We start from the raw sequence: 27,430 nt of genomic DNA, 5'->3' as shown, positions 1-27,430 counted from the left end.
CTTTGTGTGTGAACTTGAAGCGAAATCTGGGCGAGGCGGGGCCGTGCTACTAGTAATCGGACCCACAGTCGCGGTTCCGAGAAGCCCCAAGCTTCCCCGGCCTCCCGCAGCACGGCGGGGAGGGCACGAGGCGCCTCTGTCCCCACCCCAGAGCACGGGGCGCGCGGCAAATGGCCTGGTGACCGCTCCCCACCCCCACCTCCCACCCCCGCCCCCTGGGAGCGTGCCCTCCTGCCGGACCCTGGGACTCCAGAGAAGCGCGGAGGGCGCGAGTACACTAAGATATACGACCTTCCCTGGGGACCGGGAAAGGGCACAACTGCTTCTTGCAACTCCGCCACCAGGACGCCTTGGGTCACCAGGCCCGGGGGAAAACTCGTCCACATCCCAGGCTCTCGACTCGAGCCGCAGCTCACGTCCTGCGCCCCTCCCCGCGTGCCGCTCTGCTCCTCCCTAGTCCCGCCTCCAGCTCCGCCCGGGCGCCCAGAGGGTAAACGAGGGGCGGCGGGGAGCGCGGGGAGGGGGGGCGGACGCGGAATTTCCCAGCGCGGGGGCTCTGGCTTCCCCTGCAGCTAGGCAGTCTCTTTCTGTTTACGGAGAGAAAGGGGAAATGGAAAAGTCGGGGAGGCGGTGGCTGGCGTGCGCTGCGCCGCCCCTGGGCCGGCTCAGACGCCGTGAGTCAGGAGCAGAGCACGGCGGTCTGGACGTGCGGGCGACGCGGGGCTCACTCGTCCGCTCGGCTCTGGACTGCTCGCCACGCTCTGGGGTCCGGCGCCCTGGCTCCTGCTTCTGCCGCTGCTGCCGCCGGATCCCGGTGGCCCGGCGTGCCCGGCTCGCACGGGCCTGCAGCCAGCATCGCACCGAACCTTCGGGGGTCCGCGGCTGGAGCGCTTGGCCGGCGTGGGAGCGCCAAAGCCGCAGGTAACCCAGGGTTGGGGGTCTCCGGCGTGTCTTTCGGGTCGCGTCCCGCCTGGGTGCCCCGGGGATTCCCATGCAGAAATGGAGGGTGACCCCAGCAGAGGGGAAAACTCTGGCGTGGGAAGAGGTGGGGGCGTGCCCACAGCTGCGCTCGCGGGTCGCCGGCTGCACCAGGCACAGCTGGAAAGCACCTTGCGCAAGGGTCTCACGGGGTGCAGACTCGCGGCTCCTCCCCCTTCCTCCTCCTTCCCGGATCCGCAGGGCCCGGGCAGTGCTGGTCTGGGCAGTGCGCGGGGAAGCGGGGACCCGCTGTCACTGCGCCTCCCGCCGCCGACACCGCCTGGACGGCCGCGCTGTCCCTGCCCCAGACCCGGTGAGTGCAGCTCGGAGGTTGGAGGACCCGACCCTCCCAAATGCTGGGTGCTTTGATAATTTACAAGCTTTTTAGGCTCCTTTGACTTAGAGAACCAGGAGGAAGGGAGTGGGAGTGTGGGCTGGTGGAGCCCAGAGGCTTGTGAATGGCTGGAACTAAATTCAAGTTTGTAACCTGGACTGTATCCCGTGACTAAAGGAGTCATAGCAGAACACGAAGGCTGGGCTTTTGGTCTAAGAAAGAATACTAGGAGAAAAAAAAAAAGTTATTTTCACGGAAGTTGTTTTCGAGCGATAATGCATGATCAGGACTGACTGAAATTTTTCTAGCTCTAGGCGGAGAAGGACGCCCAGGGATAGTCCCCATAGTTAACAGGGGAAGACACCCGCTGCCTTTAAGAGTGAAACGTTGCGATGCTTGTCTATTTCACTTTGGGGAAGACAAGATAAAATGCTGCTCTTGATAAAAACGGGGACAGAAAGGCTCTTGCAGTTGCTTTACGTACTTGTAGCCTGAGTCGTGTGTGCCAAGGAACGTGTAATCCACTTCCAGCTGACGCCCCCAGCTCTCTCCGAAGGATTGAGGTTTGTGTGCAGGTCGTCTGGCAGATGGCCCATGAGGACTTTGTCGTGTAAAGAAAATGGGAACGTGGAGGCATCTAGAGGTTTTGAAGCAGAGTGGCGGTCCTTCCTTCTATACCCCTGAAACGCATAATTCCGGGGCTTTTTGAGAACAAAAACATAATCAGAGATGTGCCCTGAGGGAGAATATACTATTTTGGCAGGATCTATCTATCTATCTATCTATCTATCTATCTATCTATCTATCTATCTATCTATCTATCTATATTAGTATAAATATATATATATAATTTTTTTTATTTTTGAGGCGGGTTCCTCTTATGCATGGGCTGGATGCAATGGCCTTGATCTGGTGACACACTGCAACCTCCACCTCCACCTTCAAGCGATTCTCTTGCCTTAGCCTCCTGAGTAGCTGGGATTACAGGCGCCCGCCGCCATACCCGGCTAATTTTTGTGGAGACAGGGTTTCACCATGCTGGCCAGGCTGGTCTTGAACTCCTGACCTCAAGTGATCCACCCTTCTTGGCCTCCCAAAGTGCTGAGATTACCAGCATGAGCCACTGCTCCCGGCCTAAAAAAAATAATTTTAAATGGGAAATAACACAAGGAATAGTCATTCTTTGTGAGGCAGAAGCATATGCTGGTACGTTGGCCATTTTCATTCACACTTGCCAGGAAACACTCACATTTTGTTTATGTATGTGGAGGCAGCCAAGAGTATTATGTTAATGTTTAGGAACAGAATTTCCTCGTGATTTTATTGCTGATTTCTGAAATAATTCAGTGTAACTAGTTTTGACTGTATTTGCACATCTGTCCAATTCCAAAAGCTGGCATAATTTTCTGTTTGGTTAGGAAGCAGGAATTTTATGAGGACTTTTATTGTAAATTGTGTCAAGGGAAAAATCATCTTATACTAAACGTCTTTATTGCCAAACTAGAATACCTTCACAATCTGAACTTTCTAGGTGGCTACAGATCATGAATAACTCAGAAACCATTCGCTTATTGTGTGCTTCTTTAAGGCTGGAAAGTGCTGAGGCTTTTTGCAGGAGCAGTTAGCAGGCGAACTGGTCAGCAGGGTTTCTGGGGAGCATAGATTTGTGTGTTGCTAAGGAATTAATGCAGGCAGTGAGAAAAGTCTCAGTGTCAGACCCTCCTCCACCTCCCGGGTCCTGCTTCCCTCCCTCTCCCCTTTCCAGGCAACTCACAGTTTAGGGGTGTGGTTGTGTGTGTTTAAGCTCTTGGGTTTTACATATAAATGCTTGAGACTTTCTGCAGGATTTAAAAACCAAAACCTTGTATTACCGCTCTTTTAGGATTTGTCTTTTAGTATCTCCAGTCCTCACAGGAAAACCCCCCAATTAACAAAATAAAAGAATAAAAAGAATACTACTACTAATTTTTTTTTAAAACCTCTAAAATTTGTCTTCCCGGATCAGCAGAGTGAATTTGAGCTGTGTGGACATTTTTCCTCTTTCTTTCTTGAGTCGTGTTAGTACTGAGAACTTTTTTTTTTTCTGTCAAGTCATCCATTTGATAAATAAGTCCAGGAGACTTGGATCCTTTCAACCCCTGAGGCCCCAAATTAGGCTGTTTTTGTTTTAACTTCTGTGTTTCCAGTAAATTCGACAAGCAGAAACTGCAACTAGATGGCTCAGTAAAACCGATGTCAAATGTTCCTCCATTAATCTAAGAAGTTCCTTTCCTAACTCAGTAGACTCCAAGAACCTGAATCACAATCTCCCTCAAAGATGTACAAGATCTCGGGAGGGGAAGCTGCCCCCTCACTCTAGATTTCACTGTGTTGATAACAGCCATCAAAGCATTTCATGGGTTTCTGCCTTTTTTTCTCTCTCTATGTCTTGTTTTAGATACAATCTTCTTACTGCGAAGAAGCCAGGGGAATAGGTAGCCACATCTCATTTGCAGATAAGAAAGGAAGCTAATGCAGTATCTGCAAAGCCAGGAGTCTGACTCAGTACTTTTCTCTCTCATGCATATAAAGCAGCTAAAAATGACACAGCTTATTTACCATGCCCCTGACACTGCACTGAGCACTTTATGAGCTTGAACTCTTTTAATCCTCACGACCACTTCATGAGGTAGGTGCAGTTATTACTTCCATTTTACAGATGGGGAAAATTGAGGTTGAGAGAGGTTAAGTTACTTGCTTAACGTCATGCAAGCAGTAAATGGGAGTGTGGTGGGGAGGTGATGTGATTTGACTCCAAGCAGTCTGAGACCAGAGGAATGTTGGATTGCAGGATGCTAGACCACTTTCCTCAGACACAATTCATACGTCAGAAAATGACCATCAAGTAAGTGAATGATGACACTAAATTGCATGGTTCTTTTGTCAAATGAAATTCACTGAGAGGCAGATGGCTGGGTCATGCATGCAGGTGGCTCTGCAGTGGAGCATTTCCTGGAGCTTTGAAATGAAGCTCCAGGTTGATCAGAGATGCGTGGCTTTAGCCCTGAGTGTCCTGTGTGTTAAAGGCTTCTGCTTTTCAGAACTTGAAATACCTTTCAGAAAGAGGCTGTGCTTTTGGGAGTGCAAACGATGATTTAAGTAGACCAATGTGCCTTGAAATTCTCTTTGATCTCTTAGAGCTTTTGTCTTTTCTCCTTCAGAACAGAGTTGTTCTAAAATCCTGAGTAACAACATCAGTTTTTACTCTTGCTTTACTTTCTTTTTCTCATCTACAGATCTCCAAGTGTGGCAGCTGATTTGTATATAAGAGCTGAAATGCAATTTTGGTTCCTATAGTCACTTGGCCTTGCTTATGATATATTTGACTTTCCTGGCTTCTTTCTACTATTCACAGCTTCTAGAGGGCTGTTTATCTAGATATTAATCTTCTAGGACCCTCAAGATGTTTGCTTTGCACTACTAAAGAATTCTGGTCCTAAGGGAGGACAGCTGAATCATAGGTTAAATGCATCATCATCTTTCTCATACTCATCGCTGGGAGAACAAGGTTCCCTGTCACCCTTCCAATTAGCTGTTTAACTCATTTGCATAAGAATCATTCCTGAAACTTGACCTATTGCCATCAAATTTGTTTAGATTGAAATCCATTTTTCCAGCTTCTGGCTTTCAGGGCCTGAGTTTTATTTGCCAAGTTAGCTCCTGCATTTCGTGAAGAGGTTATTTTTCTTTCAAGTCACCGGAGGCATAAAAAAGCCATAGCGATTTTTGCAGGGAGGGTGCCACTTTGGGGGAATAGCTGGGTTGTGTGAAGTTGGAAGCCCTAAAGAGCCGGAAGCCTGAGGTCTTCAAAGATTCCTGAGCTGCTCTTGATTGGTGTGTATGCGTAGTGAAAGTTTGTCTTCAGTGGCTGTAGCTGATACCACTGACTCCGTGAGTAATAGTAAGCTCTCTGGGTCTCAGGTTTCCCCTCTGCAAAGTGAGCTGGACTAAAGGTTATCTTAGGTCCCTTTCTGCACTGTCAACTTGAGTTCACACACACAGTTGACACAAAACCCTCGTTTTCTGAACAAAAGCATATAAAATCCTGTTGCCAATCCGTGGCAATCCTTGTCTTGAATGCAAATACAAATATCGTAAACTAAGGATTTGTGTTTTCTTTCCTAGACTCTCCGGAAAGCGCAACAGTAATGGAGTACATGAGCACTGGAAGTGACAATAAAGAAGAGATTGATTTATTAATTAAACATTTAAATGTGTCCGATGTAATAGACATTATGGAAAATCTTTATGCAAGTGAAGAGCCAGCAGTTTATGAACCCAGTCTAATGACCATGTGTCAAGACAGCAATCAAAACGATGAGCGTTCTAAGTCTCTGCTGCTTAGTGGCCAAGAGGTACCATGGTTGTCATCAGTCAGATATGGAACCGTGGAGGATTTGCTGGCTTTTGCAAACCATATATCCAACACTGCAAAGCATTTTTATGGACAGCGACCACAAGAATCTGGAATTTTATTAAACATGGTATGTTTCTTTCCGATCAGTTGGGTGCTGTGTGCTCAGCTTTCCTACTGCAGCTTCATTTAATGCAGAGTGGTATTTGAATTTGGTTTAGATGGGCTGCCAGGTATGATTTTAAAAAATGTAATCATCAGTAAGAAGTACCTCAATGTCAAAGATGCAAAAAAAAAGTCTTCATTAAAAGTTCTATTTAAAGACTCTTGATCATATTTTAGTAGTATTTCTACAAATAGATCATTAAGAAGGATGTATTTTGACTGGGCACAGTGGCTCACGCCTGTAATCCCTGCACTTTGAGAGGCCGAGGTGGGTGGATCACTTGAGGTCAGGAGTTAGAGACCAGTCTGGCTAACATGGTGAAACCCCGTCTCTACTAAAAATACAAAATTAGCCTGGTGTGGTGGCAGGCGCCTGTAATTCCAGGTACCTGAGAGGCTGAGGCACGAGAATCCCTTGAACCTGGGAGGTGGAGGCTGTGGTGAGCTGAGACTGCACCACTGCACTCCAGCCTGGGCGACTAAGTGAGACTCTGTCTCAACAACAGCAACAACAACAACAAAGAAGAATGTGTTTTAATTTAACAATTCACTAAAAAGTTTATTCATCAGTTATGCAGAAAAGAAAGGCTTAATGAGACTTCTTTGTCTGAGAGGAGAATAAACACTTTGTCATTAATTCATCTTCTTGAAGGTTGAATTATTTGTTCTTTTCTTGTCACATCTTGAAATGTTATTAATTCATTTCTGCAAAAATGTAGTATGTAGGCAGTAAATAGCTATCCACAGATTCACTCTCTTTAATTGGCAAAGTATGAATGGCAAATGATATATTTGCTTAATCATCGCAAGTATGCAAATCATGCAAAATATTGTGGCAACATTTTGTTGCCCTAATAGTAGATCAGGTGATGTGTTTAGGTGTGCCTGGGATTCTGTCAGGCTTTTAGTATGGCAGAGGTGAACGTAGGTGCTGGCTAAAGGTAACCTAATATTTTTAAAAAGAATAATTTGCAAAGGAGTAGGTGGTAACTTACAAAACATGCTTATGGATGAAAGTGACGCCCTTTCTTTTGGTGTATCTAAATGGCAAAATGGCTAATGTAGGGGGAAAGTCAGTGCTGAGTGAGTATGGAGTCCAGACAAAGTACTTAATTATTTTGTTTTTTTTGCATACTACATTCATTTAATTAGAAACAACACAGTAATTTAGGTCAGGTATGTAGTGAATTGTTTTGTCAGAAGCCAGTCATATTCAACCATAGCTCACCATGGAGCAAGATCATATTTTGCACTGTTGTGTGACTGCTTTGGTCTGGACCTATCAAGCTCTATTTAATAGTCGACTAAGTACTTTACCTTCAGAATATTTCTTCCTTTTATAAATGAGAAGCAATCATTTGAACTAGAAGCCATATCTGATTTTCCCAACTAAAGGATAGTTGGAGAACTCGGGTTCAAAGTTATATATATGTCTATACCAAGAAATATAATTGTTTGTGTATTTCTCTCATTTTTAATGTATTTATTTGTTAAAGTGGGAATTAATTTTTTTAAATCCTGCTCCTTCTATAAAAATGAGTATTTTAAATGAAAATATGCAGAAAAAACCAAATTATTCTTGCTTGTAAACATGCAAAGACTTAGGTATGTTTGCCTATTCCCCTGGCCTATCTGGGAATGTACAGAAAGAAATTCAGGAAAATTAGAAGAAATACAAAAAAATAGCCTTCTGAAGTCTTTTAGGAGTGGGGCCAGAAAAGTTAATCCTAAAAAGGAGAGAGACTAAGACATTAAGAGGAGGGTAAAATTGTATCAGCAAAGGGTTTGAGTAAAATGTTGTCATTACCTGCCATGGGTCCTGTACTCTTTAAATGAACAAGTACATAATTAAGGAGAATTCTTTTTTTTTTTTTTTTTTTTTTGACACAGAGTCTCGCTCTGTCACCCAGGCTGGAGTGCAGTGGCGCAATCTTGGCTCACTGCAACCTCCGCCTCATGAGTTCACGTGATTCTTCTGCCTCTGCCTCTTGAGTAGCTGGGATTACCGGCGCCTGCCACCACGCCCGGCTAATTTTTGTGTTTTTAGTAGAGACGGGGTTTCACCATGTTGGCCAGGCTGGTTTCAAACTCCTGACCTGAGGTGATCCACCCGCCTTGGCCTCTCAAAGTGCAGGGATTATAGGCGTGAGCCACTGCGCCTGGCCAGGAAAAATTTTAAGAGTAAACAAATACGTAAGTAAAGGCAGGGATCTTGAAAAACTTGAAAAAGATTTTTATTTTAAAAATGATCAAGAATATAACATATAAAACAAGAAGACTGAAAAACAGAATAGAATAAGAGGAGGACCTTAAAATCCACTGGATCGTAGACATGGCCTCACTAGGCAAATCGACCCAGTGGTTGATGGCTCTGGGGTACTGCAGTTGACTTTCCTGCTACTCACATTAAAGATGGACTACATTGCTGTGCCTGCTAGGTAACCCATCAGAGCTCCATGATTCATAAATGATAGCCTAGAGATTGGGACTGTCATCTCTGAACATAGTCACTTCAAGACAGTAGTGAAGGAGGCAAGGCTTGCTTTCGGCTCCCTTTCATCCTCACATGGAACATTGGAACCACCCAATGTTCAAGATCTTTCTGTTCCCATCATCTTCCACCCACTACCCTATCAAAACTTTACTCATTGGGCTTCATTTGCTGCTCTCTAACTCTCAGCTTTAGGAAAATAGCAGCTGATTATCTATTACACGATTGGTTCCTAGGTAAAATCCATCTATACGGTGTATCTACATAGGGATGGGGAAACTTTCATTCAAGTATTTACCTATTCATTTGCTAGACATAGCTTGGACATCTACAGTGCGTCAGGTGCTAGAGATAGTATGGAACAGTCTGTGCCTCTGGGAGCTTGCTGCCTGGTACATGCAGGATGCAGTTAAATAGGCAATTATAGTAGAATGTGCTGCTTCCCAGCATACCTGCACCCTGTTTCCTCTGGCAGTGCACAGGCAGGATACCTTACATAGCCATGAGTGTGGTAGAAGGAAGGAGAATGTCAGCACAGCCTTCCAAGAAGGATTGATGCCTAAGCCGAGGTCTGAAGTGTTGAGTTGGAGTCAGTGGGATGAAGTGGAGAGGGTTCCAACAGCATGTGCAGAGACCCAGAGACATAGAGACCTGATGTGTTCAGGCAGCCAACAACCACAACACCATAGAGTTATTTAGACAGGGTGCAGAACCAGAAATTACAAAAGTATCCTGAAGCACAGTCATGTTCAGTGATTTTGTGTGTGTGTGATTTTACTAAAAATAATATTTGTTAAAGATCCCACCAACATCCAGCAAGACCTGGGGAAGAAGCTTTGGGAGACTAACCTGGGAATTGCTTTGGGTAAGAGTGCTGCATGTTATTTAGAATCTACGCTGATTCATAACCTGGTCTGGGAACAAATAATCTAAAATGGGTTCCAAACACTCAACTTTGTGGTGGTTTTATGGGGACTGAAGGACCCCATTCCTTCACTTTTTTACAACTTTATAAGTGTGAAATGCTGAAGATGTTCCTTAGGGCTTAGTCATGGAGTTATGGCTTCTCAGAGTTGAAAAAGCGTTTAAGATACTTAAGTCCAGCCCTCTGTCTAGTACTCAAAGAACCCTATTCATCATCTCCAATAATTGGTAGAACATTTTGGTCTATTCTTGAAAATCTACTGTGACAAGGAGCTTATTACACACTGGGACACAGTTTCCTATTTGTCCAGTCCTGACTGTAAGAAAGTTCTCTTGCTTATATAGAACCAAAATTCATCTCTGACCATTTAGTGCAAGCCCTACTTGTTGGCCATTTAAAAAAGTACATATGATGAGCAGTTTTGAAGATGATGGGCCCTGAATTAAAGTACCTGTGTTATGTAGTTCAGCTCTGAAACGGATTAGCTGTGTGACCCTGTGATGGTCATTTCCCCCGTCCTTTCCTCAGTTTACTCATCTATAAAATGGATAACATCATGACACTCCATAGGGTTGATATTTGGAGCAATTAATGAATACACATGACCTAGTTACACATAGTGAGTGTTAAATGGACACAAGGCCTTGTGGGAGTTGCTGTTATATACAATTGTTACACCCCTTCCAAAATTTTTCAAATTGCATGTTCCCCAGATCTTCTCTCTTCTTTCACATGCATTTCCAACTGTGTCCATGACTTCTCATGAATTGTACTGTTAACTTTTCTCATCATCTGGGCAGGACGCTGTGAACTCAAGCTGGTATTGGTGTCTATCTTGGGGCCATATTTTGAATGTGAGGATCCATTCGTTGTGATCAGCAGAGTAGGACAGAGCTTGCTTGGCCTTTGTGCTAGATAATATGCCTGCATGACTAGAGATCAATACCATGTCTGTTTCATAGTAGCATATTACACAGGTCACTTGTGGAATTTATTCTTGCTACAATACTTAAAAATTTTTCTCAATATGCTGCTTGTTGGCCTGGTGTTGTTTAGTATAAATGACGGTGATCTGGATGAGGAAACAGAAAGTGTGCTTATAATGCCTGCCCTTAGAGATGATTTTGGTAAGTTGAAGAATTGGCAGAGATAAGCAGCATAGAGTTCCCTAAGATGGTTTAATAGGACTGGGTGTGGTGGCTCGTGCCTGTAATCCCAGCACTTTGGGAGACTGAGGCCACTTGAGCCCAAGAGTTTGAGACCAGCCTGGGCAACATAGTGAAACCTCCATCTCCACAAAAAATAAAGTCAGCCAGGTGAGGTGGCACACACCTGTAGTCCCAGCTACTTGGGAGGCCGAGGTGGGAGGATCGCTTGAGCCTGGGAGGTTGAAGCTTCGGTGAGCTGTGATGGGGCCACTGCACTCCAGCCTAGGTGACAGAGCAAGACCCTGTCTTAAAAAAAAAAATTATAAGGCCCCCTAGAAAGAAGAAAAACACCTATCTAAAATTTAAATATAGGGTTCAAGACCAGCCTGATCAACATGGAGAAACCCCGTCTCTACCAAAAATACAAAATTAGCTGGGTGTGGTGGCACATGCCTGTAATTCCAGCACCTTGGGAGGCTGAGACAGGAGCATCACTTGAACCCAGGAGGCGGAGGTTGTGATGAGCTGAGATCATGCCATTGTGCTCCAGCCTGGGCAACAAGAGCGAAACTCCGTTACAAAACAAAACAAAAAAAGAAAGTTAAATACAGGGGACCCGGGGCTAGGGGAAGAACCAGGCATTTGCAGAACTACAAACTGGTCAGGACTTACACATTACACTAGAAATTCAGGGCCAGCCTAGGAGAACTCACTCCAGCCACTGCACTCAAGCCTGGGTGACAGGGCGAGACTCTGTCTCAAAACAAAAACAAACAAAAAAAACCCAAATTGGGTTACAACAAATTTAGGTTGATAAAACTTTCACGAAAGTGAGTTAAACATAGAGATGGTTCACTGGAGGGTGCATTGAAATCAGGCCTATAAATATTTAATGACAAGAAAGGGAAAATCAGCAAGTGCTCTTGAGTATCTAAATGTCAAAAGGGACTAAATCCATCATGTTCTCAGCATGCTGCAAAAGAGGCCTCAGCAACCAGAGGCGACATACTTCTTGAAAGGAAGTCATCTTTCAAACAAGGCAAGACCGCCATCTGCACTTATTCATGTTAGCCCTAGGGCCCTGCACAGGGTCTCACACAGCAGAAACGCTCAGTAAATAGTTTCTAAATTTAATGACTTCATATTTCTAAGCATTAGAGTTAGTCTTTGCTTTATTCCCTGACTAATAGTGAACACATCTGTTTGTGGGATGTGTAGCTAAACTTAGCAGTGGTGGAGCTGACTGAATGGCCCTTACAGTTACTAGAACTATTTCTGTAGCCGTGTCCCAAGTGAGAAGTCCCACGCATCTGCAGATGAATCAGGAGTTCATTCTCTTCCCATGTCGTAGATTTGGGGATTTGTCACATTCCCTTCAGCTGCTGCTGCTGCTGCTTTTGAATTTTAAACAAAAACAATTCTTTTAAAAGAATCAGGAGTTCATTCTCTTCCCATGTGGTAGATTTGGGGATTTGTCACATTCCCTTCAGCTGTTGCTGCTGCTGCTTTTAAATTTTAAACAAAATAGAAATGGGATCTCAGTGTGTCACCCAGGCTGGTCTTGAACTCCTGGCCTCAAGCAGTCTTCCCACCTTAGCCTCCCAAAGTGCTGGGATTATAGGCGTGAGCCACCACACCTAGTTGTTCAGCTTCTTCTGTTACTTGAAATAAGTTAAGGTCCTTTAATAGTTTCACAATTCCTGAGCCAGGCGCCATGGCTCACACCTGTAATCCCAGAACTTTGGGAGGCCGAGGCAGGTGGATCACTTAAAGTCAGGAGTTCGAGACTAGCCTGGCCAACATGGTGAAACCCCGTCTCTACTAAAAATACAAAATTTAGCCGGGCGTGGTGGTACACACCTGTAATCCCAGCTACTCAGGAGGCTGAGATGAGAGAATCCCTTGAACCTGGGAGGCAGAGGTTGCAGTGAGCCAAGATCATTCCATTGCACTCCAGCCTAGCCAACAGAGCAAGACTGCATCTCAAAAAAAAAAAAAAAAAAAAAAAAAGAAGTTTCATAATTCCCGAATTCCGAATCAGAAGCTGTAATATTACTGATTACATTGAGGAGAAACTGGTACTGAGGCGATTTATCCCTTGAAAGAACACTTTGGACATGTTACAGACAGGTATTCCAGATCGCATTTCCCATGAACTACCATATTATTTTGTTTTAATTTTGATTATAATTATTTTCTCTTCTAATGTTTTCCTCTTTAAAAATTGAAATATATTTTATATATAGCCAAATACACAGATGTTAAATGTCCAATTTTACGAGTTTTGACAAATGCATGTGCCTTTGAACCCACATTGCTATTAGAGTAGACCTCTTAATTTTTGTTTTATTATTTTAAAATTTATATTGTGTTTTTATTTCTTTCTGTAGAAATGAGGTCTCGCTATGTTGCCTAGGCTGCTCTTGAACTCCTGGCCTCAAGATAGCCTCCTGCCTCAGCCTCCCAGGGTGCTAGTATTACAGGCGTTATCCACTGCTCCCAGCTGTCTTTCAATGTTTGAATCAACTAGTTTCAAAACTTCTAAGAGTCAGCTTGCTTGTGAACCCTGGGAGGTCAAGGATCAGCCATCTCTTGTTCATGGCTGCCTCCGCAGCGCCAAACACAGTGCCTAGCAACTTTTTTGCACACAATAGATACAATGCATGCAATAGATATTAAGTGAGTAAGTAGATGAGAAGTAATTCAGCCCTCACTTAATTTACATAGCATTGTCAACTCATAGCTCTGGCATACGCTGTGGTTTTCCAAAATCTTCCATGATCATCAGTTAATTTTGATGCTCTTTCTCTGTATGCATCATGTGTGAGTAATAGCTATGTGGACTAACAGGTTCGCACATTTTAATAGAAACAAGTCAACCTGCAGGCACGGTTTATATTTACGCAATCTTTATTTTCAACCTTTTGGTTGCCATAGTCATGCTTTTTTAGATAAATAATTTTTAAAGTTCTATTTGGCAATTAATTACTCATGAGTAGGTGGAAATATGACCAGGTCTGACCAGGCACCTGTGTCTGTTACATGCTCTCTCTGACTTCCTCAAGCTCTAAATATAGGTCTGTACAGTTGGTAGGATTAAGCACAGTGACATTAATTTCGTAACTGTGTATCAGAATGCTGCTAAAATAACCAGTTTCCTAATGGAAACTTAGAAAAAGTCAACTTGACTGAAGTCCTCACCCTCTCACATTTTTATTTTGCTGTAGGTCATCACTCCTCAAAATGGACGTTACCAAATAGACTCTGATGTTCTCCTGATCCCTTGGAAGCTGACTTACAGAAATATTGGTTCTGATTTTATTCCTCGGGGAGCCTTTGGAAAGGTATACTTGGCACAAGATATAAAGACGAAGAAAAGAATGGCGTGTAAACTGGTATGTGTTATGTAACTAGATAACCCACACTGTGTGTTTGGCATTCTGGCTTTTGTTTGTTTGTCCATTTGCATTAACCAAAGATTTTTATCCTTTGATTGGATCTTATCTAAGGGTGCACTGCCTCAAAGCATTTGTTTTTCTGAATTCGTTGGCTACCTGGGGCCATTCAGCCCCAAAATCTCTGTTTAGGAGCATAGTTGATTTTAATCTAGATGATTACAAGGAAAGTGCTGGTTTTTAAAGCACTGATTTGGATAAAATCATCACTCTTGGAGGGAGGTAGAGAAGAGCCATCCTGTGAAGTAGGAGCAATTCTATGTGCTTCTCCTTTCATTCAGCTGCGGAGGGGGCCAGGCAGAGGCAGAAACTGGGAAGGAGGTAGCCTTCTCAGGAAGGCAGATTTAAAAGGCTGAATTTAAATATATCAATGATTGAAAAGACCCTATCCCTTCTTTTTTTTTTTTTTTTTTTTTTTTGAGACAGAGTCTTGCTCTGTTGTCCAGGCTGGAGTGCAGTGTCGGGGTCTTGGCTCACTGCAAACTCCACCTCCTGGGTTCAAACGATTCTCCTGCATCAGCCTCCCAAGTAACTGGGATTACAGGCACCCACCACCATGCCCACCTAATTTTCGTATTTTAGTAGAGATGGGGTTTTGCCATATTGGCCAGGCTTGTCTCGAACTCCTGACCTCAAGCCATCCACCTGCCTTGGCCTCCCACAGTGCTGGAATTACAGGCATGAGCTGCCGCACCTGGCCTGATGTGATTTTTCATTTTGATTTAGATGGGGGTTACATTTGTACATTCAGCTGATAATTCATTAAGTTGGACCCATCATTTTTACACTTTTTTGTATGTCTGTTTTGCTTTAATTAATTTTTCAAAAAGTACAACAAAAAATACACTCACTTTTGATTTAACAAAAAATAAAATAAATAATTGCCAAATATTATGTCTTGGTCTCTCTTATTGTAATAAGAGAGTAGCTGGGATTACAGGCGTACACAACCAATGCCTGGCTAATTTTTGTATTTTTTGTAGAAACGGGGTTTCAACATGTTGGCCAGGCTGGTCTTGCACTCCTGGCCTCAAGTGATCTGCCCACGTTGGCCTCCCAAAGTGTTGGGATTACAGGCATGAGCCACCGTGCCCAGCTTCAGTGCTTATTTTAAATACATTGCTATAATAGAGTATGAACTGTGGCAACAAACACTTCATACTATCTCACAACAAACTGAAATATTGAAAATACAACCTAAAATCTAGGTACCATAGATACTGTTGTCTAATAGGTGGGAAATTATCTCTTTTTTGATTCATTCATAATTTGAAAACATTGGATGGATTTCTGACTTCTAAGTGAAAATAATAACTCATTATTTTGTTTTTTATTTTCTTGTTCTGAATTTTATACTGAAAGCGGACTAGCATAGTTAAAGGCAGATCTGAGGCAAACAGTATTGTAACCGGGCAGTCCATTTTCACACAGGGCAGAGTATTCTTGAGGGCATTTGTTTGCCTTTTGGTTTTTGCATTGACCTATATTATATATTTTTAAGATGACTTTGGGGTTGTTTAGAATCTCGCTCGTATTTTTGTGTTCTAGATCCCAGTAGATCAATTTAAGCCATCTGATGTGGAGATCCAGGCTTGCTTCCGGCACGAGAACATCGCAGAGCTGTATGGCGCAGTCCTGTGGGGTGAAACTGTCCATCTCTTTATGGAAGCAGGCGAGGGAGGGTCTGTTCTGGAGAAACTGGAGAGCTGTGGACCAATGAGAGAATTTGAAATTATTTGGGTGACAAAGCATGTTCTCAAGGGACTTGATTTTCTACACTCAAAGAAAGTAATCCATCATGATATTAAACGTAAGTATCTTTGGACATATACCTTTTTGGCTCAAAGAGACTAGTTATTCAGGAGACAAACAAGCTCCTTCCTGTAATCTGAAGACCCTCCATGAAGGGTGGAAAGCTCCCTCAGAGCACCGTCCATCTTCCTTCTCCAGAGACATGTCTTAGAATCATGCGGGGTTACTAGAGCTTTCCAAGTCAAAAGGAAAGATTACTTTGAACAGTTGTTGAAAAGTTATAGCTACATACCTATTAGGTACTGCTCTGTTAAAAAGGCTTTTAAAATTGCAGTTTAGGCTGGGCGTGATGGCTCACGCCTGTAATCTCAGCACTTTGGGATGCTGTGGCACGTGGATCACCTGAGGTCAGAAACTGGAGACCAGCCTGGCCAATGTGGTGAAACCCTGTCTCTACTAAAAATACAAAAAAAAAAAAAAATTAGCTGGGCGTGGTGTTGGGTGCTGGTAATCCCAGCTACTTGGGAGGCTGAGGCAGGAGAATCATTTGAATCTGGGAGGCGGAGGTTGCAATGAGCTGACATGGCACCATTGCATTCCAGCCTGGGTGACAACAGCAAAACTCCGTCCCCTCCCCCCCCCCCCCCAAAAAAATGCAATTTACTTAAAAACATACAAACACAGAGACAAGTATTTTTGAGAAACAAATACCTCTTTCATTTTGTATACCAATGTAATAATAATCCATTAAACACAACTTTGATAACTGTTTTCTAGGAGTCTGATATGATGAGGAAATAGGTAAACCTTTAATAGCCAGTACTCAATTAGAGTGGCATAACTTTTACTGGGGGAAAAAAAATGGGTATTTTACTTTTCTGCTTTAGAAAAGTGGCTTGACAACAATATGCTTATGTCTTAGAGTTTGAAACTCAAGTTCTTGACCATTATTAATGGCTACAATCATTCATACCCACATTGGCTGAATTCCTGATGGATCCGAAGTGATTTTCACCTAAAATCTGAGCTGCATTCTCCCCTTTTGAATACAATACACCCATCTCACTAGAGGAAGCATTTCAGTCTTTTCTGATTTGAGATTCATTATTGTTTCAGATAATGTTTGCATTTGACTTATGAATATATAAAAAATTTTGTCTTAAAAAATTTCCTCTCATTTTAGCTAGCAACATTGTTTTCATGTCCACAAAAGCTGTTTTGGTGGATTTTGGCCTAAGTGTTCAAATGACCGAAGATGTCTATTTTCCTAAGGACCTCCGGGGAACAGAGGTAATTATATTCACATGAAAAGGGTTACTATTTTATTAAGAATAAAAAAGGAAAAATTGTTCTATAATTATCGTGGGAATGAAGGACAAAGAAGGGAAAGAAATCCATTGCATTAAATCATTATTATCCTTGGAACATGTTTAATGAGCACTTGCTCTGTGTCAAGTACTAAGTTTAGCACTTGATTTTTTATTTTATTTTTTGCTATGTTATTTATAATACGTAATAGTATTTGTAATATAATATACACGTTGATATATAGAACATTTCTAGATATAGAACATATATAGAACATTTATAAACAATGTAATGACAAAATAGATCATATTTGCCCGGTGTGGTGGCTCATGCCTATAATCCCAGTGCTTTGGGAGGCTGAGGTGGGAGGATTAATTGAGCCCAGGACTTTGAGACAAGCTTAGGCATCATAGCAAGACCCCATCTCTATAAAAAAAATTCGTTCAGGCTGGGCATGGTAGCTCACACCTATAATCCCAGCACTTTGGGAGGCTGAGGTGGGCTGATCACCTGAGGTCGGGAGTTCGAGACAAGCCTGACCAACATGGCGAAACCCCATCTCTACTAAAAATACAAAATTTGCTGGGCATGGTGGTGGGCACCTGTAATCCCAGCTACTCGGGAGGCTGAGGAAGGAGAATCATTTGAACTCGGGAGGCAGAGGTTGAGGTGAGCCGAGATCACGCCATTGCACTCCAGCCTGGGCAACAAGAGTGAAACTCCATCTCAAAAAAAAAAAAATTAGTTCAGTGTGGTGGTACACCCCTGTAGTCCCAGCTAGTTGGGAGGCTGAGGTGGGAGGATTGCTTGAGCCTAGGAGTTCAAGGCTGCAGTGAGCCATGGGCACTCCAGCCTGGAAGACAGAACAAGACCTTGTTTCAAACCCTCCCCTCCCCTACAAATAGATCATATCCACAGTTCAGCTTTATGTTGTGTGGTTTTGGTTTTGGTTTTGGTTTGTTTTGTTTTGAGATAGAGTCTTACTCTGTGGCATGATTGCAGCTCACTGCAATCTCCACCTCCTGGGTTCACACGCTTCTTAGCCTCTTGAGCAGTTGAGATTACAGGTGTGTGCCACCACATCCAGCTAATTTTTTGTTTATTTTGCTTTTTCAGTAGAGATGGGGATTTCACTATGTTGGCCAGGCTGGTCTTGAACTGTTGGCCTCAAGTGATCCTCCCGCCTCCCAAAGTGCTGGGACTATAGGTGTGAGCCCCCGTGTCTGGCCCACAGTTCAGCTTTCATAATAATTGTAGAATTATAGTTAACTTTATAATAAGTTTAGCCCTTAAAAAGCAGTATGTTATTTAATCCTTACAACAACCCAGTTGTTGTAAATACTATTATTGTAAGCAGATTCTATTGTTATTCTCATTTCACAATAAAGGAAATAAGTTTGCAGAGATTAAAATAAAGTGTCCAGAGTCACTCAGTGACAGACTCTGGACTTGAACCCAGTTCTTTCTAAGTCTAACCCTAAAGTCTAACTGCTACATAACTTTAAAAAAATATACTACTATATACATTATTAAAATATATTACCGATATAACTAATATCACTTTGTTTTGGCTCAATGACAGTCTTAATTATCATGATCATTAATATTTATGAGGACTCTGAAGGCCTCTCTTTGAGCCTAGGAATCCTATAATAAACCTCAAGTAGTGAGCATAAATGTATCTTATTTAAAGATGTAAAATAGCACTCATGTTTAACTCATCTGTGAAGCAAAAAACGACCCAGAAAAAGCCTTTCTTTCCTGACTCTAAATGAGATTCTGGAAAATTCATTCGAGGGCTTCCAAATAATATATTTAACATTCACATCATTATGCTGGCTGGTTGATTCAATTAGCAAGTGTCCACTGAGCATCTGCTATGTGGCAGGTTCTTGTGGGCACCAACAAGGAAGCATGAGACAAGGCAATGAGGAGCAAGCCTTAGTGGTACTCCAGCAATCCTCACTCTTTGGTAGGGGGACTTACTTTAAATTACCTGAATTATTAAAAGAGCAACCGTTTAGGGATGGGCATGGTGTTCCCACACCTGTAATCCCAACCCTTTGAAAGGCCAAGGAAGTGGGGGTGGTTTGCTTGAGCCTAGGGGTTCGAGACCAGCCTAGGCAATATAGTGAGACCTCATCTCTTTTGAAAAAAAAAAAGAAGGAAGAAAGGAAGGAAAATGGAGGAGGGAGGGAGGGGGAGAGAGAGAGTGGGAAGGAAGGAAGGAAAGGAAGGAAGGAAGGAAAGGAAGGAAGGAAAGAAAGAGAAAGAAAAAAGAAAGAAAGAGAAAGAAAAAGAAAGAAAGAGAGAAAAGAAAGAGCACAACAGTTTAGTTCACAGTTGATTGTGATGGGCACAAGGTTGGGTGCAAGCAGGAAGGTAAATGGGTGTAAAATTGCCTCCTTGGCCCCTCACCACTACTGGGGGAAGCTTCACTGCCTGAGCCACTCAGCCCCATGCCCTTCTCTTTGCTGGAAGTGCCCATAGGAAATAGAGAGAGGGTCTTTGACTGCACCTCTATGTCAAGGTTACCAGGTCAGTCTTGGTGTTCAATCAGATGACCGCCCTTAGTCTAGTTTAGCTAGTATACGTGTTGCACTGAACTGGATTGCAGCAACAAAAAAATTATCTTCCTTTCAAACCAAGATTCTTCCAGCCTGGGCAACATTATGAGACCCCATCACTACAAAAAGTAAACAAACAAACAAAAACTTTACTTTTTGTAAAAATGGCATGGTGGTGCATGTCTGTAGTCCCAGCTTCTCAAGAGACTGAGGTGGGAGGATTGCTTGAGCCCAGGATGAGGCTGCAGTGAGCTGTGATTATGCCACTGCACCCATAGCCTGGACAGTAGAACAAGACCTTGTCCTAAAAAAAAAAAAAAAAAAAAACAAGATTCTGTATGTAAGTGCTTTCTCAACTCTCTCAAAGCCAAGACTCTCCGGGGCAACAGAAGAAATCCTTCTTTTGCAAATATTACCGAAGTTATTATTGAAAATACTCAAGCAGGGATTCTTGATAGTTTGAGCCGAACAATATTCAGAAGGGAAACTGTAGTTTGTTTGTTTGTTTGTTTTTAAGAATGCTTAGTCCCTAGATCTTAAGAATACTTTACCAAAATGTGAGATCTCATAAGACTTAATGCTTACGACATGTTTTCTTTGGAAAATGTTTCAGCATATTTGGCGTTAGTCAGGAGTTCAGATATGTAATATTCCACCACCCTTTTTCCTGGAACCAGTTTAAGAAACAAACTATTTATGGTATGAAAGATGGAAAATACTTTTCTCTTCCTGGCAGTGTGGTGAAGTCGAACATTTTGCAACATTGGAGAAAGAAGTGTTCTTTCTGGGGCTGTCTAGCAGAATGCATGGATGTGAGATAATAACATATTTTACTCCTGAGTAGTATTTGGATCAGGTTATTTTTGGCAAATGCAAATTGCTTTTTGTGAGGTGCAAAACTGAGCCTCGGTGTTTATAAATATAAACCCTCTTCTAATCAGCCTGCATTTACTATCTGCCTAATACACACGAGTTGAAGTTTGGTAATGAACAAAGTTGTGAAGTCACCAATGAAACCTTTCAACAAGCTTGCTTTTGCTCTTCCTACTTAAAGAGCTAGGAGATCAAATTAGTCAGTCAACTGTGCAGATTGGCTGATGTTAGAATTTGATCATGTGGCTACTGCACAGTCATAGACAATTTCTGATTTCTGCAGTATAGCTCCCAAATGCAAATCCTGCTTACCCCCTGTTTGATTTCTCTCTCTAAGCATCGGTATTCAGAGCATTCTACTGTAACCATGTAATACACATACAGGGTTAATCTGGTGTGTACAGAACCAACTGTTTTTGAGTTACATGGTACAGAGAAAGAATACATTGTGAATGTGAATAACAAATCAGAATTACTTTTAGAACTTGGTCCTTTTTGAAAAGTCCTTCTAAGTCTGCTTGGTTTTACTTTTGTAAGTTAACTATATAATCATCACACGCACATATACGCACACATACGGTCTCTTTCCCTTTCTAATAAACATGTTGAGAGGTGAAGGGTTCGATCACTGACATCAAGGTTTTCTCTTGCTCCGGTGCCCAGCCCCAAGGGTGCAGAACTCTCAGAGAGCCCTGTCTTGGCCCCACCAGGGCTGTTTCATGCCTTCTAATCAGCCAGAGTGCTTGAATATCATGCTCTGCTGCTCCGTGATCTATCTGGTAGTTGGTAGAGCTTGAAGAACAAGAGCCCTGAGCCAGGGTTTCTGCCTGAGGGGCAGCACCCAGGCCACCAGGCTTACAGATGCTCCATCTCCCCAGGCTGCCTAGGCGTGCAGTCACGTAGAACCTGCAGAGCCACCTCTGCACAACCCCTGTTGCCTACACCAGCAGTGAGCACTCGGCCCAATCCTTGCTGTATTGGCGGGGAGGAGGGGATACAGGAGAGAAGGTAGGCATCCTCTATGGACAGTTAATAATACCCATTGCATTTCTTTTTCTTTTTTTATTTGATTGTGTTAAGAACACTTAGCATGAACTGTACCCTCTCAACAAATTTTTAAGTATACAATACACTATTGTTGACTATAGGTACAATGTTGTGCATTAATTTTTTAACTTTGTGATCTATTTAGTAGCAAAGTCCGTCTGGAAAATCCTTTGGCTTTGCTGCAGGGAAAGCTTGAGAACAGGAGCTCAGTTTGACCTGTTTGCTGAGAGCAAAAGGAAGCTGGCCCGGAAGTGGCTTGTAGGAAGGAGTTGAGCAGGGTTAGGGTGGGGAGACTGGGCAGTTTCTTCGGTTTTTGTAAGCTAGTTCTCTACTTACTTACCCTGAAATGTATTCCGGGAACACTGACCTCCATTCTCTTACTCACATGGCAGACAGTGTACAAGCTGTTTCAAGCGAAATATTGATAATTAGGATATTAACTACTATATGTCTGCACCAGCCATGAATACAAATAACTGATCACCAGTGTTTGCTGTATTCCTTTTAAAAAAAATGTTTAATTAAATTAGGTAACTAACTAATTTGTAAAGATGGGGGGTCTCCATCTTGTCCAGACTGGTCTCAAGCTCCTAGGCTCAAGCAATCTTCCTGCCTCGGCCTTCCAAAGTGCTGAGATTCGGTGGCTCATGCCTGTAATCCTTGCACTTTGGGAGGCCGAGGCAGGTGGATCACAAGGTCAGGAGTTTGAGACCAGCCTGGCCAACATGGTGAAACCCCATCTCTACTAAAAATACAAAATTAGCCAGGCGTGGTGACACATGCCTGTAATCCCAGCTAGTTGGGAGGCCGAGGCAGGAGAATAGCTTGAACCTGGGAGGCAGAGGTTGCAGTGAGCCAAGATCGCGCCAGTGCATTGCATTCCAGCCTGGGTAACAGACGGAGACCCCGTCTAAAAAAAAAACAAAAATAAACAAAAAAAAACCCAAAGTGCTGAGATTATAGACATGAGCCACCATGCCCCACCTCTCTTTGTTTCTTTCTTAAGTTTAGAAATAAATGCTTCTTAGAGAAACTATTTATAAAACCAACCCCGTTTATTCAGCATGGACTCATGAAACCCAAAATAACTTATACAATGTTAATATGGTTGCATTTAATATTTAGTCACTGGGCTACATGGTAGGTAAAAGTAGCAGATAGTTTGTAAAAATGACTCTTTAGAATCACTTTTACAACATTACACTTTATTTTTTAAGTTTTTCCCTTTCAAGACATTTGTGTTAATACCCTATGGACTTATATCGCCTTTTACCATTGCAGATATTTAGAGGGTTAGCAATGTAACAACAAACAGATGAAGAAGTCTGTTTGTAGTTCATTTAAATATAAAAGGAATTGGCTCTAGTAGAAAACTTAGCTGCACCTGATCAGTGTACTGCAGAACTTTGATGAGTGGCAGTCCCAGATAGATTCCTGGTTCTAGTCTCTTTGCCGCCAGATCAACCAGAAAAGGGTGTTTTTTTGTTTTGTTTTGTTTTGTTTTGAGACGGAGTCTCACTCTGTCTCCCAGGCTGGAGTGCAGTGGTGCGATCTTGGCTCACAGCAGCCTCCACCTCCCAAGCTCAAGCAATTCTCCTTGCCTCAGCCTCCCAAGTAGATGGGATTACAGGTGCCCACCACCATGCCCAGCTAATTTTTGTATTTTTAGTAGAGACCAGGCTGGCTTTGAACTCCTGACCTCAACTGATCTGCCCACCTCGGCTGGGATTACAGGTGTGAGCCACTGCGCCCAGCCAGGTGTTCTTTATCAGACTGCAGGGACACCTCCAGCAAGAGCTGCATGGTTCCTGGGGAATGCCTGCATTATTCTCCTAGTTTAAGGCGAATGAGTCAATTTCCAAAACTGGAGTAGGGAAATGGAACCCCACACAAAGGAGGGGAATGAAGCTGAATGTTTCCCGCTTCTTTTTCAGATTTACATGAGCCCAGAGGTCATCCTATGCAGGGGCCATTCAACCAAAGCAGACATCTACAGCCTGGGGGCCACGCTCATCCACATGCAGACGGGCACCCCGCCCTGGGTGAAGCGCTACCCTCGCTCAGCCTATCCCTCCTACCTGTACATAGTAAGTGGGGTTCAACCAGGCCTGGGGCGGGGTGGGGGCTGAGTTATGCATCCCACAGGCTGGGAGGGACTGCTCTGCCTTCTATACCACCCCCATCTGAATGAGGGAATGGTGAAATGACAGGTAGCTACAAGTTCTTCCCATGTAGAAGCAAGCTCCATTCTTGCAAAGAAAACATAGCTGTTTTAGTGGGAGCTTACTAAAATGTGCATTGGGCATAATTATGCTATTCCATTTTATGTGTAATAATGCAATACTACTAGCATCAGAGTAGCGTAAATGTATCAGCCACCGAAGTTGTATATGTTCTTTGAACACTTAAAACATTTTTTATTATTAATGTTCACACCAGCGTGGCTTGTAGTGGAACATGCAATTCCCAGTTTACTGCTGATAAATTCAGGAGCAGACACTTCCCTGTTACTACATAGTGACTTTTGGGCCACTGATTTGAAGCTGTCACTGACATTCAAACCTAGCACTTATCTTTTGCAACATTAAACCAGAAGATGGGTTTAACCTGGTATCCTTTAGAAATTAAACAGTGGCTCACGCCTGTAATCTCAGCACCTTAGAAAGCCAAGGCAAAAGGATCTCTTGAGCCCAGAAGTTCAAGACCAGCCTGGGCAGCAAAGCAAGACCTCATCTCTACAAAAAATAAAAAAAAAATTAGCTAGGTGTGGTAGTGTATGGCCTGTGGTCCCAGCTGCGTGGGAGGCTGAGGTGAGAGGATCACTTGAGCCCAGGAGTTCGAGGCTACAGTGAGTTGTGTTCATGCCACTGCTCTCCAGTCTGGACAACAGAGCAGAGACCCTGTGTCAAAGGGAAAAGAAAAAATAAATTAAAGGGAAGCTTGCTTGCTTAAGGGCACGAACTGCATTTGTTGCAGGGCATGTGGTGGGAAACGGATTACTTTCTAGGTCCTGTTACTAGCGTGCGTTTGCTGTTGAGGGTGTATCTCCATACCTTTGATGCTAAGAGAGCTGGTTTGTTCATAGATCCACAAGCAAGCGCCTCCACTGGAAGACATTGCAGATGACTGCAGTCCAGGGATGAGAGAGCTGATAGAAGCTGCGCTGGAGAGAAACCCCAATCACCGCCCAAGAGCCGCAGACCTACTAAAACATGAGGCCCTGAACCCGCCCAGAGAGGATCAGCCACGCTGTCAGAGTCTGGACTCTGCCCTCTTTGAGCGCAAGAGGCTGCTGAGTAGGAAGGAGCTGGAACTTCCTGAGAACATTGCGGGTAAGGACACCCTGCTGTGTGCCGTACCCTTGCTTTCCTTCTGTTTCTGTCCACATCCGACCTCTAATGTAGTTCATGAAAGCACTTGGAAAAAAAGGAAATAACTTCTTGAGTACCATACCTTGCTTGAGAAATTTCAGCAAGATTAACAGAAGCAGGTTTTTTTTTTTTTTTTTAAATTGGCTAATTTAGCACCAAATTATAATAGATTTTCAGTGCAAGTGTAGGTAGCACAGTCACTGGAAAATGCTTCTGACTTGCTTTTCTACAACTTGCTTTTTTGCAACGTTTGTCTTAACTCACCTTTTTGTTGTTGTTGTTGTTGTTGTTGTTTTTTGAGATGGAGTCTTGCTCAGTTGCCCAGACTGGAGGGCAGTGGCATGATCTCGGGTCACTGCAACCTCTGCCTCCTGGGTTCAAGTGATTCTCATGCCTCAGCCTCCTGAGTAGCTGGGATTGCACGTGCCCACCACCATGTCTGGCTAATTTTTGTATTTTTAGTGGAGACAGGGTTTTACCATGTTGGCCAGGCTGGTCTCTAACTCCTGACCTCAGGCAGTCCACCTGCGTCAGCCTCCCAAAGAGCTGGGATTACAGGCATGAGCCACCGTGCCCAACCTAACTCATTTATATTAAGCCACCCTAGTCCTTGGTAGGGGAACATCATGGCACTGCCCTGCACAGATAAAATACTGAGTTTGAAGTCAACTTGCATTTCCATCTTCCTTGGCTTAAAATCTTGCCAGTTGTAAATTTTTCCCACTTAAGAAAGTCTGAGGGCCGGGCGCGGTGGCTCACGCCTGTAATCCCAGCACTTTGGGAGGCCGAGACGGGCGGATCACAAGGTCAGGAGATCGAGACCATCCTGGCTAACACGGTGAAACCCTGTCTCTACTAAAAGTACAAAAAAAACTAGCTGGGCGAGGTGGCAGGCGCCTGTAGTCCCAGCTACTCGGGAGGCTGAGGCAGGAGAATGGCGTAAACCCAGGAGGCGGAGCTTGTAGTGAGCCGAGTTCACGCCACTGCACTCCAGCCTGGGTGACAGAGCAAAGACTCCGTCTCAAAAAAAAAAAAAAAGAAAGTCTGTATGCATTCCAGGAGCATTGAATATGCATAGACAAGGGTTTCCATTTTTATTAAAAATCTGTGGCATTCTTAATCCATTTAGGTCCAAACCCAGATGTCAAGCCTGGCGCACTTATTTATATTTCTTTGCTGCTTGTCTGACTTTTGTGTATTTAAAGAGAACGATCTGGCTGTTGGAAAAATATGCCAGGATTTCTAACTAATTTCTTGTCTCCATTGACTCCTGTTTGAACTTTTTGTTCTATGTCCTATTATGTGAACTTATCCATAATGTTCCAAGACCCATCTTTCACACTTAAGACACTGTCTTATTAGGCCCCAAAGGATTTATTTTACTGCAGAAGGAACAGGTATTTATTATTTGACAGGTTTTCTTGTAACTTACTTTTTAATGTTTTCCTTTTCAGATTCTTCATGCACAGGAAGCACCGAGGAATCTGAGATGCTCAAGAGACAACGCTCTCTCTACATAGACCTCGGCGCTCTGGCTGGCTACTTCAATCTTGTTCGGGGACCACCAACACTTGAATATGGCTGAAGTGGCATGTTTTGGCATGCCACTTCAAAAAACATGTCATGTTTGCTCTAAATTAAGACAGCGTTGATCTCCTTGGGGGCTGGTTCTGCTGCCTTGACACAGGGGCCCTGTACAGTGAATGGTGCCAGTTTTGAAGGAGCAGTGTGACCTCCCGTGACCCATGAATGTGCCTCCAAGTGGCTCCTGTGTGTTTGACTTGTGAAGCTATCTGATACACACCAGTTCTCAAGGTTCTCATTTCTCAGGTGATGTGATTCTAAGGAAGGAATTTGAGAGTTCACAGAAGGATCGTGTCTGCTGACTGTTCCATTCACTGTGCACTTTGCTCAAAATTTTAAAAATACCCATCACGAGGATAACAGAGTAGCCTAAAATTACTATTCTTGGTTCTTATTTAATTATGGAATCTTCATTTTACTCAGAATAGTCGTTTTGTGTATATTGGTGTATATTATATAACTCTTTGAGCCTTTATTGGTAAATTCTGGTATACATTGAATTCATTATAATTTAGGTGAATAGAACAACTTGAATATCGTAGCAATAAGCTGGACTAGTGTCTTAAAAATGGCTAACTGATGAATTAGAAGCCATCTGACAGCAGGCCACTAGTGACGGTTTCTTTTGTGTTCCTATGGAAACATTTTGTACTGTACATGCTATGCTTAAGACATTCAAAACATGATGTTTTGAATGTGGATACAACTGTGTAAACCACATAATTTTTGTACATCCCAAAGGATGAGAATGAGAAAAAAAATGAACACTTTTGTAAATTATTGATGATGCTCCTTTTGTAATTCTTATGACTCAATTTTCTTTTAAGCATTTGTATATTAAAATAGCATACTGTGTATGTATTATATCAAATGCCCTCATAAATCTTTCATATATGTGTGTATATATATGTATTTGTAACATTGTAAAGTATGTAAGTAGTCTTAAGTAAAGTGTGTTTTACATTATGCAAATAAAACCCAACACTTTTGTCCAATGTAACTGGTCAAATCAACTGAATAAATTCAGTATTTTGCCTTA

At 43.0% G+C, this 27,430-nt stretch overlaps 1 protein-coding gene across 4 annotated transcripts; it reads left to right on the top strand.

Moving 5' to 3' along the window:
* The first annotated feature begins 654 nt into the window (after positions 1-654).
* Positions 655-27,430, top strand: MAP3K8 (mitogen-activated protein kinase kinase kinase 8). Of its 4 annotated transcripts, XM_031652421.1 has the most exons (9): positions 971-1,291; positions 5,477-5,835; positions 9,161-9,226; positions 13,662-13,829; positions 15,438-15,699; positions 16,825-16,931; positions 23,371-23,523; positions 24,522-24,768; positions 26,262-27,430. In XM_031652421.1, the coding sequence occupies exons 1-9, from the start codon at positions 1,000-1,002 to the stop codon at positions 26,390-26,392; spliced, it is 1,785 nt and encodes a 594-aa protein (XP_031508281.1). In that variant the 5' UTR covers positions 971-999; the 3' UTR covers positions 26,393-27,430. The 4 variants fall into 4 exon arrangements, with proteins under 4 accessions (XP_003903562.1, XP_031508281.1, XP_009212447.2 ...); XM_003903513.4 differs by lacking the exons at positions 971-1,291; positions 9,161-9,226 and adding an exon at positions 655-921; XM_009214183.4 differs by lacking the exon at positions 9,161-9,226.

The sequence above is a fragment of the Papio anubis genome, chromosome 11 (assembly GCF_008728515.1).
Source record: "Papio anubis isolate 15944 chromosome 11, Panubis1.0, whole genome shotgun sequence".
NCBI classification, from domain to species: domain Eukaryota; kingdom Metazoa; phylum Chordata; class Mammalia; order Primates; family Cercopithecidae; genus Papio; species Papio anubis.
The sequence above is the reverse complement of the archived record's forward strand: the minus strand, read 5'-3'. Positions and strand labels throughout refer to the sequence as shown.